Below are 17,359 nucleotides of genomic sequence, written 5' to 3' on the forward strand. Positions count from 1 at the left end.
TGCCACTAACAAGTTGTTGCCTTCAAGCCAAAAAGACATTCTGTTTATCACTTAAATGACAATATGGTATATGAATTTCAGTGCCAATGTTATACTACGTACGCCCCAAAGACTGGTGGATCATATCAAACAGCATGCCCCTTTGGTTGTTCGCAACAGGTAAGGTACCGACTACAACCAACTGGCCCATGTTTGTAAGACTCATAACACACTGTCCAACACTGGATGTGATTCCACAATTGGGCAACATTTGTGAAACAATCTTGATTGTGCTAATAATTACACTGACAACCAATTCAAGATTATAGGTTGGGTTCACAGTGTGGCGCACTTACATGTGCTCAAAGCTAATATTAATAGATAAGGCCCTGTTCTTTGTAGACAGAAATAACATACGCAAGTTGCGCCTGTTTCAACTAAACAAAACTGGTGACACCCATTCAATCCAGCAAAACGAAAGATATATTTTGGAAATATATTGCCACTGTTACAAATTGTCAATGTTACAAATTGGATAATGAAGACAAATAAGAAGTGTACAGTATGCTCATCAGCATTTGAAAATAGCTGACAGATTAACACTTTTAATGGAACCTTTAGTCTGAAATGACATAAACCCAACTTTCTATTTCAGACATAATTTGGTTTGATTTGCAGGGAATATTCAGAGCAGGGAAGGAAAATAAACATCAATGCACATCACAATTTTCTGGGGGTTAACGATATAGTACAGCACCTGTAATCCGAAGAAGCGTCATACCGGACTTCTGTTTTTCTTTCCATATACGCTGCCAGACCTGCACAGTTTTTTCAGGACTTTCTGTTTTTAATACAGCATTGTGTCTGGTCAATCACCAGTCGAAACTATATTTTGCTCAATACCGTATAAATAGTACCTGTTGCATTTTCTTGTATTCTCCAACCCTGGCATATGCCATAAAGAGATGCGAGTGATACTCCTCACTGCTGGGGACTTTTCGCACAGCAGCTTCATACAACTTAGTGACCAGCTCAGCTGAAAGAAAAAGCACAAATAACTGACAGAAAGGGAGATAAAAGACAATATACCCAACATCTCACAACTTCAAGCAGAATATATAAAACAAAGACTTTTACGCAAAATATGTTCTGGGTTCCTCAGGTAAGAGGCTGATAGCATGATGGTAGTATTATTAGACTAGTAATGTAGGAGTCCAGGATAAGTCTTCAGAGGCCCAATTTCAAATCCCACCACATCACATGGCGAATTTAAGTTCAATAAATTTGGAATAAAATGCTCGTCTCAAACATGATGATCAGAAAAACCTACCTGGTTCACTAATGTCCTTCAGGGGACAAAGTCCTTGCTTGGTATAGCCTGCAAGTGACTAGACCTAAGCAATGTGGCTGACTCTGAAATGGTTTATCAAGACACTCAACAAGGCAATTAAGGATGGGAAGGGATGGGAAATAAATGTTGACCTTGTCAGCAATGTTTATGTCCCAAAGACAAATAAAATTCAATAGCTTTTGATAGAAGTTGAGGCATATGGGGTCAATCCTTAGTCTATTTCGAGTTACCTGATCTTAGTCAAGGTGACTCCAAGTGCATGCAACTGGCCTTAATACCTTTGAACTAGGATGGGAAATTCCTACTGCTGGTCTACATTCAGTGGCCAAATTTGGTAAGTACACATGTTAACATTGGGAGAAAAATAAATCAGATTTACATCACAAGGCAAATTATGTTTAACCAACTTGCTTTGAGACTTTGATCAGTTAATAGAAAGGGTTGATGAGTGTAACACCAATGATGTGGTGTACATGGACTTCCAAACACATTTGATAAAGTACCAGACAACAGACTTCTGAGCAAAGTTATAGCTCACAGAATAAAATGGACAACAATATATGAGAATGACAAGAAACAAAAAGTAGTGATGAAAATTGTTTTTATAGTGGAATTCCCTAGGGGTCAAGAACAGGGAGTCCCTGTTCTTGCTGATAGATATTAGTGACCTGGACCTTGATGTACAGGACACAATTTGAGAAATTGTGGGTGATACAAAACTGGGAAGAATTATGAAGTACAGGGACAATAGTGCAGAAATTCCGGACACAAGTTGGTGCAATGGGTGGAGAAGTGGCAGGTTAAATTTAATGCAGAGAAGCATGAAGGAATTCATTCCAATAGGAAGAATGGGGAGAGGCAATATAAAATTAAAGGTACAATTGTGCAGAAGCAGAGGAATCAAGGTGCACACATGCATAAATCATTGACTGGTTGAGGGAGTGGTTAATATAGCAGACAATATCCTGGGTTTTATCAATAGGAGCACAGTGTATAATTATTAAACCTGTACAAAACATTGGCTCAACCTCAACTAGGATATTACATCCAGTTCTAGGTCTACATTTCAGAAAGGATGTGAAGGCATTAGAAAGAATGCAGAAAACATTCACATGGATGGTGTCAGGGATCAGGAATTTCAGTAACATAGAAACATTGGAGAAGTTGGGCTTTTTTGGAGAAGAAAGGCTGACAGGTAATTTGATAGAGACATTGAAGTTATGAGGGATCAGGACAGTACATTGAAAAAAACTGTTCCCGTTGATGGAAGTATCAAAAATCAAAGGCATAAAATTTAAGCTAATTCACAAAAGGCGCAATGGTGACATGAGGAAATCTTTTTTCACACAGTGAATGGTTAGGGTCTGAGAATGTGGAGGAGACAGGGTCGATAGAGACTTTATCATTATCTGCAAAAGAAAGATTTGCAGGGCCACAGCAAAAAAGCAGGGGAATGACATGAGATAAACTGCACCTTCAGAGGGTCAGCACAGGCACAACAGGTCAAATGACATCTTTTTTGCTGTAACCATTCTATGATGCTCCATAAACATACTTCTTTGGGATCTCTCCTAACTAGTTTAGATGGTCCAGTTTCTCAATTTTTAGAAACGGGAATTGTTGATAGTGTTATGCCACTCTTAAGAACTTTTTTAAAATTATCACAGTAAATCGAGAAGGGTCCAACTGAAGCATTCACAACCTATTAAAATGCTAGCTACAACAGGGCCAGTTATAAAAAATGCCCAACCACTGAAGGAGAGTGGCTTGAATGGAGGATGCAAATTCAGAACATGCTTTGCAAGGTGCTTTGGTACTTAGTCCTAAAACATATTGCGTCTATCTTTCGGCTTTCATATCTTGTTAAAATAATTACACGTTATAGGTCTAACTGTACAGTCTCATTAGCCACTACTTGCTGGATACAGCGGACATCAGTTAGTGAGACTTGTTGCAAACATAGCTACTTCAGTATTTCCTTACTCTTTGGTACAAGCCAAAGGGTTTTGACTATAGCCAATGTCTGCTAGGTGTCAGAGGAATTAGGAATATAGGAACTAGAGTAGGCCTTTCAGCCCATTGAGCCTGCTCCTCCAGTTAATACAATCATGGCTGTCAGACACTTTAATGCCTTTTCTGTTCACTGTCCCCTTAATTCTTTACATTATTGTTAATCAGAAAACTATCAATTTCTTGCTTTAAACATACACAATGACTGAGCTTCCACAGCACTTGGGGATACAGAATTCCAAACATTCACAACTCTCTGTAAAGAAATTTTTCTTCATCTCGGTCTTGAGAGGTGTCATCTTTATTTTGAAATCATACTGCACTGGTTCAAGACACCCCAACTAACATTTTACACCTGCATATGCCCTGTCTAATCCTTCAAGTATATGTAGGTTTCAAAGAGATCACCTCTCATTCTCCAAACTCTAGAGAATACAGGCCCAGTTTCCCCAATCTCTCTTCACAAGACAGTCCCTTCATCCCCCGAACAAGTCTGGTCAACCATTGTTGCACTCCCTCTATGACAATAATATTTTTGCAGTACAGGGACCAAAACTGCATAGATACCCCTGGTGCAGTCTAACCAAGCTCTTAAAGAAGTGTAGCAAAACCTCACTACTCCTGTACTCAAATCCTGTTGTTATAAAGACTAACATTTCATCAGTCTTCCTAAAAGCTTGCTGCATGCTAGCCTTCAGTGACTTATGGACAAGGACACTCTGGTCCCTTTGTACATTTACCCTTTCTAATTTCTTATAATTTAAGAAACGCTCCACCAATACACCTTCTATCAAAATGAATTACCTCATTTCCCCATGTTATATTCCACCTACCATGTTCTTGCCTACTCTAAGTCTGTCCAAATTCTCCAGTAGCTGCTTTACATCTTCCTCAACACACATTCCTGCCCAACTTTATATCATCTGCAAACTTGGAAGTAACTCATTTGGTCCCCACATCTAAATCAGTGATATAATTCTTTAGTGGGTGCCATTAGCACAGATCAGCTCTGCTGGTCAAATAACAGCAATTTTAGCTATAGGTTTCAGACATTTTTCAGAAAAGGTGATCCATGGGACACATTCTCCAGGTGGTTACATAAGTTGTACAATGATTGTCCAATAAGACACAAATGTAAGCCCTCTTTGCTCTCCCATCCTCCAAGAAAACTTACGTCTGTGCATTTCACGATACAGAATAGTGAGAGCTTGTAAAGAGTTGTCATCTGTTGGTTCAAGTGCAGCTACCTCCTGCGCCACAGCAAATGCCTCCTCTTGTTTGCCTGTTCGCTGCAGGCCAATTGCCTTCAGAACCTGATAGGCCAGACCACAAAACGAAATTCTAAATATTCTATGTTCATTAACAAGTCATAATCGCCATCATTCGGCTTATTTAGCTCATTGCATCAATGAGATAGGGACAAAAAATACTGAGGCATGGTTTAATGTTATGTGAACATATTTCTAAACCAATATTCTTAATTAATAACATCAAATTATCCCCACTGTCAAATCTATGATGAATTATGAATCATTTATGAATGTTTACGTGATAGCTCAAAAAGGTAAAACAAATTTATCTCAATGCTTTTGGCATAACCAGCACGCTGTCCATATTTTGTAAAATAATCCTGCCGATCAGAATTTTTAAAAGCAGCAAAGAAAATATTTAACCCTGGATCATCAACTGTAGCCTCAAGAACAAAAGCTCAAAATATCAGCTGCAGTCTGAAAATGACAGAATTAAAATTTCCGGTTCAAACAACTGAACACTGAATGACCTTTGATACTTTGTGACCTTAAAAGGACACAACTTTACCTTAGCAGTGTGTGACTTCTCTAATAAGTGGCACAACACTTTTAGAACAGATTAGACTTACCAAGACCAACATCGCAGAAGAGCTTCTACTTTTGACTTTGGTGCAAAACAATTCAAAACTGAACAATCATATTATTTACTGCCTTAAATGACTGAAATCATTGAAAGGATGAGAAAAATCAAATGGCTGCGTATCAAGAGAAACATTGCCAATACTTTGCCTTTCAACTGACGGCAGGATCTACTTAGACCACTTGCCCACAGAAATTCCTCAAGTCAATTTAGCAATTAACATTATAATCATGCGCCAAGCTACCCAACCATGAGAAGGGTTGCATATTGCACTCCACTTTAGCAAACTATTGCTATGCTTGCTTACCTTTGCACAGTGAAGGTCCTTGTGTTTTTTGAGCAGTTTGTCAGCTTGCTGTATAGCCATCTTGTTATTGCCATTGTCCAGATAATCTGTGCAACAAATACAATATATCATTTTATTTGTTCCAAGTTGAGGGCAAGAGGGTAGAGGATTTAAATTTCTATTGAAAAATATTGGCTTGGAATATATGTAATACCAAGCACACCGATATTTTGAGTGTAACTGAAGCACTACAAGCAAATTGTGCAAAGGAGAGTTTGCTTTGCGTTCCTTTGGTACCATTCACATCAGGCGCTTGACAGAACAGAGTGTTTGGCTTCAATGCTGAGTCCAGCACTCAGAAGACCTGACACCAAGTATGTAAGAATTTGACAGACATCATACGGTCATTTGAGGCAGAACCACTTACTGTGGCCTTGAATGCACAGTACCTGTGCTTCCTTACTCTTGCATTATCTAACTGAAGGAATGGTTACACGCAAGCGTAACTGGTATAGAATCTACCTGCTCGAAAATGACTCCGCAGTTATTTGCAAGCAGGTAGATTCTGTACCAGTTATACTTACATGTAACCATTCCTTAGGATTCAGTCAGGAAACATCCTTCCATCTCAAATGAAGATCCATGATCTGCGGACATACAAGTTTGCTGAAAACTCTTATTTCTACTTCAACATGACTATTTTCTTTCTTACTAATTGTAGCGTGTGTGTGTTCTGGTTTGCAAGAGAAGGCTGCCCAAGACAAGAAGGAGCACGATAAGAGGTTATCCCCACCACTCTCCTGAACTTGACTATTTTAATCTTTCTTGAGCAATTAATATTTCAGTATACCAAGCAAAAGGCTGGAGGCTTCCTCCAGCTCAGATCTCCAAAAGCCACTCAGACGTGAAAGGAAACTTCTGTCAACAGACAATATGACAACAAACCAATACAATATGTTATAGGGGATGGGAACATATACCATAAAACTACTGCTGCCTCACAAGGCTGTGTTCTCAGCCCCTTACTATACTCCTTATACACCTCTGACTGTGTGCCCAAATTCCCCTCCATTCAATTTTCAAGTTTGCTGATGACACCACTGTAGTGGGTTGGATCTCAAACAATGACATGACAGAGCACAGGAATGAGATAGAGAACTGGTAGACTGTGCGGCAACAATCTCTCCCTCAATGTCAACGAAACAAAGGAGATTGTTATTGACTTCAGAAAGCATAAAAGGTGAACACGCCACTGCTTACATCAATGGGGACAAAGTAGAAAGGGTCAACAGCTTCAACTTTTTAGGTATCCAGATCATCAACAACCTGTCCTGGTTCCCCCCATGCCGACACTATACTTAAGAAAGCCCACCAACACCTCTACTTTCTCAGGAGACTAAGGAAATTTGACATGTCAGCTGCAACTCTCACCAACTTTCACAGATGCACCATAGGAAGCACTCTTTCAGGTTGTAGCACAGCTTGGTATGGCTCCGGCTCTGCCCAAGACCGCAAGTAACTACGAAGGGTCATGAAAGTAGCCCAATCCATCATGCAAATCAGCCTGCCATCCATTGACTCTGTCTACACTTCCCACAGCCTCGACAAAGCAGCCAGCATAATTAAGGATCCCAACACCCCGGACATTTCCTCTTCTACCTTCTTCCGTCAGGAAAAGATACAAAAGTTTGAAGTCACGTACCAACCGACTCAAGAACAGCTTCTTCCATGCCGCTGTCAGACTTTTGAATGGGCTTACTTTGCATTAAGTTGATCTTTCTCTACACCCTCGCTATGATACAACACTACATTCTGCACTCCCTCGTTTCCTTCTCTTTGAACAGTACGCTTTGTCTGTACAGCGCAAGAAACAATACTTTTCACTGTATGTTAATACATATGATACGTGCTCTCATTTATACCCAGGGTGGCTTACTAACCAATATGCCATTGAGCCACACAAAATGGCAGAGATTCAACAAGAACAATCTCCACCCTTAACTCTGACATCACCTCTCATTCGCCTTGCTGATACTTTGCACTCACATAAATAATCAAGGAAATTGTGCTACCTAAACAGCCATTCATTTTCTGATACCTGAAGTCTAAAATGAACAATGGAAATTAATACTCTCATAAGACAGAAAACAGAATTAAAATTTGCTCAACTTTATAATGCAATGGAATCCAGAAAATTATGGTTTGGCGTGTTGAACAACACAAAACAAGGTATGGAAGAAGAATAGGCCATTCAGTCCATACTGCACCATCCAAAAAAATGAACATGGATCTCCTTTCTCCACTTACTAAATCACTTTAAGGAAGAACAAATTCCTCCCCAACCTTCCCTGAAACATATCAAATCATGCTCTTAATATCTCTATATTCCCCCTCTTTCTCAGTAAATATCAATCCAGCTCTCATTTAAAAAGTAAAATCTGAGTTAACATCAATGATTCCTTACAATATGAGAACCTAACTATGGCAGAATCACAAGAGATTTAAGAAGTGGCAAGGGGAGAGAAACAAAATGCTCTGATAATGATTTCCAAAGTTTTTGTACAGGCAGAAAAAAAAACTGGGTCGCTCCCAAATGGTTCATGTCATTATTAAATTGAAAAACTACCCAAAATTTCAGTCCAGTCTTCTCAGCATGTTCTTACGCACATTATTTAATTTTACTCCACATTAGTTTCCATGCAATATATACATGTTGAACTTCATAATTACTGAAAAAGATACACATAAGCATGTATATATTACCGAAATTGTTTGGATAAATGGCCTTTCACTGTAAACTGAATTTTCTACAGAACCATCCATCATTTCATTGGCCTCCACAATACATTTTTCAAACACATTTTACGTATGTGGAAATGTGACTTGAATGGCTTTTATCAGAGAGATTAACATTTTTGTTCAAGTCTCAATGTCATTGTGAATGCTATGTAACTTTAGTCCATCTATATATGCTTGTCATCACGTCTCAAGGACAATGCCAAATAGGATCTGGCACTGAAAACCAAAGCAATATACACTTCAAATTTTATCCTTAAAAGTAACATCCTTAACTCCTCCAATGGCTCTAAACAAAACATTAATGACAAATGAATTACTGGGTGTGGAACAAGCTGGATCTTCTGTCCTTGTTGTTAACTGTTCTTGACAGGGATCATAGTCAGAGCATTAAAACTAGATTTAACACTTTGAAACGAAGTTCCCAGACTGGGAGGCATAACAAAATACAGAACCTAGAGAGGCTTCCTGTCACTCAAAACACTAGTGCCAGAGATTTGGTTGGAAGATAGTCTTTATATATTCTCCCTTGTTTGATTACTGTATGATTACTCAGTTTCTTAAGGCAAATAGTTGGTTGAAAAAAAAAGTCCATAATGCTCTCATTAGATTTTGAGCAGAGTGGCTTCTGGTGGCATTGAGAGGATAACCTGGAAAGACAAGCACTTCTTCCATCCCACAGGTTGAGTTGTTCCTCAAATCTGAAATCACCATGCATGGTACTAAAACATGATTAACCAACGTGCTCACACTATGACAACACGTTCAGCTCCCGTGTACTTTATAGCTAGCATATACACAACATTCAACAATTTTGACTGAATGGAATCCTACAACTTCAGAGTACAGTAGGAGGTTATTCAGTCTGTGACAGTTTGAAATAACTGTTTACTCCCATCTTTTCTCTGCAGGCCTGCATTTTTTTTCTTTTCAAATATAAATCTCCAGGACAGATGGTGGCAAAGTGCAAAGTCACTGGACTAATAATCCAGAGACCCAGGCTAATGCTATGAGGACACGGGTTCAAAAAATTCAATTAATAAATATGGAAAACAAGGTTAGTCTCAGTAATGGTGACCATGACAACTGTCATCAATTGATATAAAAACTCTTCTGGTTCACTACTGTCCGTGGGGGAAGGAAATCTGCCACCCTTATCCAGTCTGACCTACATGCAACTCTAGACCCACAGTAATGTGGTTGGCTCTTAACCGCCCTCTGCGATGACCTCGCAAGCCACTCAGTTCAAGGATAATTAGGAACAGGCAATAAATGCTGAACTTGTCACATCTCATGAAAGGATTTTTAAAAAATCATTCCCCTTTGAATTGAAGTGTTAAATCTGCTTTAAACTGCAAAACTGCTTAAAAATGTAATGTGAGGATGTTGATCCTGGGGAAGGAACAAGTATATCAAGGCAGAAAATTAAAGGGACATACGATGAAATATCTCAGTTCTCTATCTTGCTCCATAATGTAGAGTTTTTCTAGATTTCCTGTTATTATAATAGGAAATATCGATCCTTCCTACTTGGACTTAAGACTCAATGTTACTGGTTCTGATGAAAATTCTTGATCTGTTAATGACTAACATCCTTATTCAGGATAACTTGAAAGCAAGCAAACTAAAACATCACCTGGTGACCTCTGTTCTCAAAAAATAAATCACAGGACCTTTTTTCCCCCCACAGGAACAAGAGTAGATAATTCAATGTCATCATGATTGTCTAATTTACTTGTCTTTGATCCCCTACAATGGTACCACCTTGTTTTGGATTCTTACACAAAAGGAAATAGTTTCTCTTTCTGTCAAATTATTTTCTTTTTAAGTGCCGCAATTAAATGACCCCTCAACAATCTAAACTTAGGGAAAATATAAGAACCTGTTCACAAGACATGTACTTTACACCTTAGTATAAACTTGGTGAATCTACACTGCGCTCCATCCATTGCCAATATATCCTGGGGTATGGTGCCCAAATCAAAATACAGTGATAAAGGCTTTGTACAAGTGCAGTATCACATTTTCACCTTTGCGTCCTAGCCTCCTGGAGTTAGTGTTCAACAATTCATTAACCTTTTGATTACTTGTTATATCTGGGCAATAGCCTTTAGTAGCATGTGTACCTGGAGACCCAAATGCTATTGCTCCTCCACATGTTTCAGAGTGACCAATTGCTGTAAACTATATGCCAGGGAATCTGCCATATAAGATGGGAAGAAAATATGAAAAATGTGAGGCCTCACCTAGAGTACTGTGTACACTTTTGGTCTTCTTACCAAAAAGAAAGGATATACTGGCACTGGAAGACATCAGAGGAGATTCACTAGGTTGATTCAGGAGTTGAGAGGGTTGGCTTATGAGGAGAGACTGAGTAGACGGGGCGATACTCATTGGAATTCAGAACAATGAGGGGAGACCATTCAGAAACATATAAGATGATGAAGGGAATAGATAAGATAGATGCAGGAAAGTTGTTTCCACTGATGTGTGAAATTAGAAATAGCGAGGATGGCCTCAAAATAAGGGGGATTAAACGATAATGATGATAATATTTTCTATGGGTCACTTAATCAGGTGAAGGTCTCTTTTTTAGATCCAACTTCCATTTTTAGTCACCTGAAAGCATTTAAGTTGTGTTTGTGAAACAAGTTGCTTAGGGCTCTGCAAACAAATTATTTGGGAATATACCATTCCAAAACAAACTGTTCCATAAACATAGCCAGCTGGTATTTCATATAAGAACATAAGAAATAGGAGCAGGAGTAGGCCATCTAGCCCTTCAAGCCTACCCCGCCATTCAATAAGATCATGGCTGATCTGTCGTGGCTCAGTTCCACATTCCCACCCTCTCCCCATAACCCTTAATCCCTTCGCTTATCAAAAACCCATCAACCCGCGTCTTAAAAATATTTGGCAAGGCAGCCTCCACCACTTCAACGGGCAAGAAAATGAACATAATTGCCCTGTAAACTCCCTCTGTTTTTTGTGGGAACTTGCTGCGCGTAAACTGGCTACTGTATTCCCCTACATTACAGCAATAGCTAAAAATGTACTTAATTGGTTGGAAAGCACCTGGAGACTAAGACAGGAGATGTATAATTCTTTCTTCTTTATTTCCTACAATGTGGAAGTTTACTTATTTTGGATATTATGGCTTTATTTCTTCTAATCTCTTGCTAGAAATCAAAAACAGCACATCAGGCAGCACGTGTGGAGAAAGAGTTGACAGCTATGTCAATGAACATTACATGGCTCACTATTCACAGAACGTGCCTAAGCTGCTGAGAACTCCCCGCATTTTCTGTTTTTAATTTCACATACCATTCACAGCATTTCAATTTTTGTTTAAGCAAGAAAATAACTATTAAAATTGATCATTTGAATACCATAAAGGTTGGAGGAGGAACATTGTCTCTGGTCTGCAACTTCTCAGCATGTGAAGCGCTCCGAAAGCTTGTGACTGGTGCTACCAAATAAACCTGTTGGACCTTAACCTGGTGTTGTGAGACTTCTTCCTGTACTTCTCCAGCAGACAGCATGAAGCTATCAAGAGTGCATCAGGACATCTTGGTTTTAACATTAAAATCTTATCAAAGATAACTTGGCTGAAATTTTGTGTGTTATTTTCTGAACGTGAAGAATCCCTCAAATGTATATCAGACAGCACAAGCAGCAATTAACAGAAATTACTGGTCCAGTGCAATAAACTACCAAACAGTGACATAAGATTTAAATTGTTTCCTTCATGATCTAAAACAAAAATGTATGTTTATACACTACAGGACCACTATAAAACAAGTTTTGAAACTGAGCCACAAAGGAAATGTCAGGTCAGATGACCAAAAACCTGGTCGAGAAAGAAGATTTTAGAAGTGATTTTATTCTTTAAGACAAGGTAGACAGGTGGGGGAAGAGAATTCCAGAGCTGAGTCTATACAACCAAAGGCACAGTAACCAATGGTGGTGCAATTATACACAAGAGGCTCAGTGGCACAGTAGTTAGCACTGCTGCCTCACAGCAACAGAAACCTAAATTCAATTCCAACTTGGGTCAGTGCCTGTGTGGAGTCTGCACGTTCTCATGTCCACGTGGGTATCTTCCGGATGCTCCGGTTTCCTTCCACATTCTGAAAGACACGCTGGTTAGGTGCTTGGCAATGCCAAGCTCGCCCTCAGTGTTGGAATGTGGCGACTGGGGTATCTTCACAGTAACTTCATTGCAATGTTACTCTAAGCCGACTTGACTCACAAATAAACATGAGATTATTGCATATATCTGGGAGGGTTGTGGGGTTGGAGGGGCAAGGCCCTGGACAGATTTGAAAACAAGGTTGAGAATTATAAAATCAAGATGTTGCCAACATAGGTCAGCAAGCACAGGGATTATAGGGGAATGGAACTTGCTCCAAGTTAAAACATAGGCAGCAAGTTTACAAATGTAACGTGAGACATCAGCGAACGGTGCTTTGGGATTGTAGAGTTCAGAGGTAATGAAGGTATGGATGAGGGTTTCACCAGATGAGTTGAGTCGAACAAGTCACGGAGGTAGAAAAAAGTGGTCTTAGAGAGGGCATAACTACAAGGTCAGAAGCTCATCTCAGGATCAAACTGACACCAAAGTTGGGAACAGACTGACTTAATCTCAAGCCATTGCCAGAAAGGGGAATAGAAACGTGCCACATTTTTACTGAAAGAGGCTGCTGAGATGCATACCATGTTGCCTGTGTTTCCATTAGTTTGTAATATAACTCAGGCTTGCACATATGAACACATTCGTTTTTCTGATTTGGGATTTATTCATCAGTGAAGCAACAGTACCGTGAACATCTCTTTTCAAGGCATACAAAATTCAAATGGGATGAATTAGCAAAGTATGAAATTTACGAATATAACGGAATTGCAAGAGCTTTGTGGGCTAAAATGACAGGAGCTACAAGCCTCATTCCAATTCTAAGTTACATTTGTGAACCAGTTGGGTTATATCACAACCAGACAGCTTGCTGGCTACCTTTCCTGAACATCAGTTTTTTAAAAAACTTAATCCACATTCTCAAAGATTCTCAATATGGCAAGATCTGACCTCTGATTGGGAAAATAGCATGTCGCTTTGGAAATGAGAGATGAGGAAAAAGCAAATCGTGCTCCATCTCGTTTGTGGCTGGACACAAAAAAGGGTTAGAAGACAAAAATAAGGTACTTATTAATTAACACTTGAGGAGGGTGAATAAAACATACAGAAGTTCTTATATACCTACGAGGAACACTACGACATACACTTACTGACACAAACTTCTGATATAGGAATATAAATAGCATCCATATTCATGACAAAATAAAGTTTAAAAATTTCTACCTCCGTGACTTGTTCAACTTAACTCATCTGGTGAAACCCTCATCCATAACTTCATTACCTCTGGACTCTACAATTCCAAAGCACCACTGGCTGGTGTCACAGATGTTACCTTTGTAAACTTGCTAACTATGTTTTAACTTGGAGCAAGTTCCATTCCCCTATAATCCCTGTGCTGCTGACCTACGTTAGCAACATTTTGATTTTATAATTCTCAACCTTGTTTTCAAATCCCTCCAAAGCCTTTTTTCTTGTATGTTAAGGAAGATGTACATTTCTCTCTAAACATAAAATAAAGTTCCTTTTATAAGATCCTCAATGATCTTGACCAGGTGGATATGGAAATGATATTTCCACTTGTGGGTGAGTCCAGAACTAGAGGGCACAGTTTTAAAATTAGGAGTCGCCCTTACAGGACAGGGATGAGGAGTTTTTATTTCCCTTCAGAGAATTGTGCGACTTTGGAACTCTGCCACAGATGACGGTGGAAGCGGCATCACTAATTTTGGCAGAGATAGATAGATTCTTGTTAGACAAGGGAATCAAAGGTTATCAGAAGTAGGTGGGAATGTGGAACTCAAAAAACTAAACATATCAGCCATGATCTTATTGAATGGCGGAGCAGGCTTGAGGGGCTGAATTGCCTACTTCTGCCTCGTTCTGTAAGTTTGTAATCAGTTATTTGCTCACTGATTTAGGGCAAACAGAAAGCCCACGAGCCACAACCAGTAACGTGAACATCCTGGATTGCTCAACATTTTAAATGCACCATAATTTACAGAATTGTTCCGAAGAGTGATACTTCCCACAAAAAGCAGCTTCAGCGGAGGTTCACCATTACAAATGATCCAATTATAATATTTAAAAGTAGAAAACAAATTCAAAAGTTCTTCTGAGTCAAGTTTGTCTTTCCCCTTCATCATACACATTTTCTCTTTCAAATATGCACCAGATTCGCTTTTGAAAATTATTGAATCTGCTCCTACGCTACATTCTACACCATAACAAGGCACCATGAAAGACATGCTTCCTTTTGTCACCTCAAATCATCTTATCAATTACTTTACAATGGATATGCCCCACCTGCAACTAAAAACTAGTCCTTCTAGATTTTTAACACCTCTTTCAAATCTCGTAATATCAGCTTCCCCTTGTAGAGCAAACTCAATTTCTCTTGTCTCTCCATGTAACAAGTCTTTAATTCTTCATACCATTTGGTGAGTTTTCTCTGCACTCTCCCTTAAGGTCGAACATACTCTGAGATGTGCCCAAAGATGGCTGCAATACTTTATAAACCACTTTTTTTAGACTGAAGATGTCCAAATTCAGTGGATTGACCATGCTAAATTGTCCCTCAGTGATCCCAAAATGTGTAGGTTAGGGGGATTAAATATGTGGATTTACAGGGGTAGAGTCTGGGCAAAATGACTTGTTTGAGCACCTCTGCTGACCGAACGGGCCGAATTGGCTACTTCTGCAATGTCGGGATTCTGAAGCTTTTATATGAAAAGATAAGTTAAAAGTACCCCAGTGCAGCACTGAAAATGACTAGATTACACCAACACCCTATTCATGCCGAGAAAACAACTCAATTTGTATGAAAGGTTTAACAGAAGTTGAATACTGACTATGATAACATTCCTTGTAAACTAATGACTCATTTACATATCAAGTCTTATGTGAATTCAAATATGGGTCACTGCAATACCCCAGTTAAATTAGTTATTTCCGGAGCAGTGCTCGGTTCCAGCTGCCACACAACTTGATTTTAAGATTTAAAACATTCTCAGGCGGCAAAGAACCATCAAGAGGCGCCGCCCACCAAACTCCATCAGTTCCAATGAATGTACACCCGACACCTCAGCTCCTCTCTCCAAAACGTCCCGTCTCCACTGTAATGGGGAATCAACAAGTTCCAAAGGCAGATAAAACACATCGCTCTGGAAAACTACCACTGCACCGAGACCCTAATAAACTTCTCCCAAGGACCTTTCTACTAGAAACAACGCGATGATGATAAAATGAAAACCTCGCACTGCCAGCAGACTAGACTGTACGACTACCAGACAAGCAACGTTCGGTGCTGGACTGAGCTCCGAAGTGCGGTATAACTCGAGCTCGAGGATATATCTGCGGCCTAGCAATGAGGCGAGCCGGCGCGTGAAATTATCAGCGCCACCAGGTTTTTCGAGCGCTTGAGTTTTATTATTAGCGTGTATTAGGGTGAATGTTGTAGGTACAAGATGACAAATCATTCCGTTACCATATATCGGACGCAGCCGCCTGTCATTGGGATCCTGCACATGGCTACGAGCCGCCATGATGACTCTCTGCTACTGCACATGCGCACTCCGACCCAGCAATCCTGGTTAGTGCGCATGTCTATTGCCGACAGGCAGCCGACCTTTACACATGCGCATTCCGACGCAGCAATCCTGGTTACTGCGCATGCATATTGCCGATGGATTGCTGGCCTCTACGCATGTGTAATGTTTCTTTGTCAACTCAATAGTGGATCAGAATTTAAGTTTCGTCAACTTTCCAAATGATGTCCTGTTCTTATTTTGACCAAGACTGATACATATTACAAAATATAATTACATTGGCCTGATGATTTTGCAATGATGTTCTTTTTAGTAATTCATGCATGGAAAATGGGTGTCATTGGCTGTTATGATGTGGGTATGCCGGCGTTGGACTGGCGTAAACACAGTAAGAAGTCTGACAACACCAGGTTTTAGTCCAACCTATTTATTTGATAATAGACTCACAAGCTTTCGGGGTTAGTCCCTTCGTCAGGTGAATAGAGAGTTCTGGCCTCAGACTGAGCATATAAAGCACAGACAGTTTAGAGATTACTGATTAGAATGTGAATCCTTACACCTAACCTGCTGTTCAAGACCTGAAGTGGCTGACAATGTGAGTGGAAGGAGCACTGATCACAGTTTAAAGAGATTCTTGAACAGGTCTTGAACAGCAAGTTAGGTGTAAGGATTCACATTCTAATCAGTAATCTCTAAACTGTCTGTGCTTTATACGCTCTGTCTGAGGCCAGAACTCTCTATTCACCTGACGAAGGGACTAACCCCGAAAGCTTGTGAGTCTATTATCAAATAAATCGGTTGGACTAAAACCTGGTGTTGTCAGACTTCTTACTGTCATTGGCTGGCCAGCATTTATTGCCCTTAGTTGCCCTTGAGAAGATGCTCGAGCCGCCTTCTTGAATTGCTGCAGTCCACATTCTATGGGTCTTTACTCAGAGGGTGGTTGGTGGATGGAATGGGCTGCCTGCTGTGATAATGGGGTCGGACACTTTAGGAACTTTCAAGTGGTTATTGATAGGCACATGGAGCATACCAGAATGATAGGGAGTGGGATAACTTGTTCTTGGTTTCGGACAAAATTCGGCACAACATCGAGGGCCAAAGGGCCTGTGCTGTGCTATTGTATGTTCTATGACCCACAATGCCATTAAGGAGGGAATTCCAGGATTTTGACCCAGTGACAGTGATATAATTCCAAAGTAGTCATGATGTGGAGATGCCGGCGTTGGACTGGGGTAAACACAGTAAGAAGTCTGACAACACCAGATTTAAGTCCAACTGATTTATTTGATAGTAAACTCACAAGCTTTCGGGGTTTGTCCCTTCATCAGGTGAATGGAGAGTTCTGGCCTCAGACAGATGCTCTGTCT

At 39.8% G+C, this 17,359-nt stretch overlaps 1 protein-coding gene across 1 annotated transcript in view; it reads right to left on the minus strand.

Annotated features, from left to right (window-relative positions):
- Positions 1–16,012, minus strand: part of naa25 (N-alpha-acetyltransferase 25, NatB auxiliary subunit) — an 88,269-nt gene extending 72,257 nt beyond the window's left edge. The window contains exons 1-4 of the mRNA XM_080208155.1: positions 15,929–16,012; positions 5,538–5,623; positions 4,515–4,653; positions 897–1,015 (exon numbers count right to left, since the gene is read on the minus strand). Of these exons, the coding sequence (XP_080064281.1) occupies positions 897–1,015; positions 4,515–4,653; positions 5,538–5,623; positions 15,929–15,986 (402 nt within the window). The 5' untranslated portion in view covers positions 15,987–16,012. The remainder of the gene's footprint in view (positions 1–896; positions 1,016–4,514; positions 4,654–5,537; positions 5,624–15,928) is intronic.
- Positions 16,013–17,359: the final 1,347 nt, after the last annotated feature.

Source organism: Carcharhinus amblyrhynchos, chromosome 20 (assembly GCF_965287045.1).
Source record: "Carcharhinus amblyrhynchos chromosome 20, sCarAmb.v2.hapA, whole genome shotgun sequence".
In the NCBI taxonomy this organism is placed as follows: domain Eukaryota; kingdom Metazoa; phylum Chordata; class Chondrichthyes; order Carcharhiniformes; family Carcharhinidae; genus Carcharhinus; species Carcharhinus amblyrhynchos.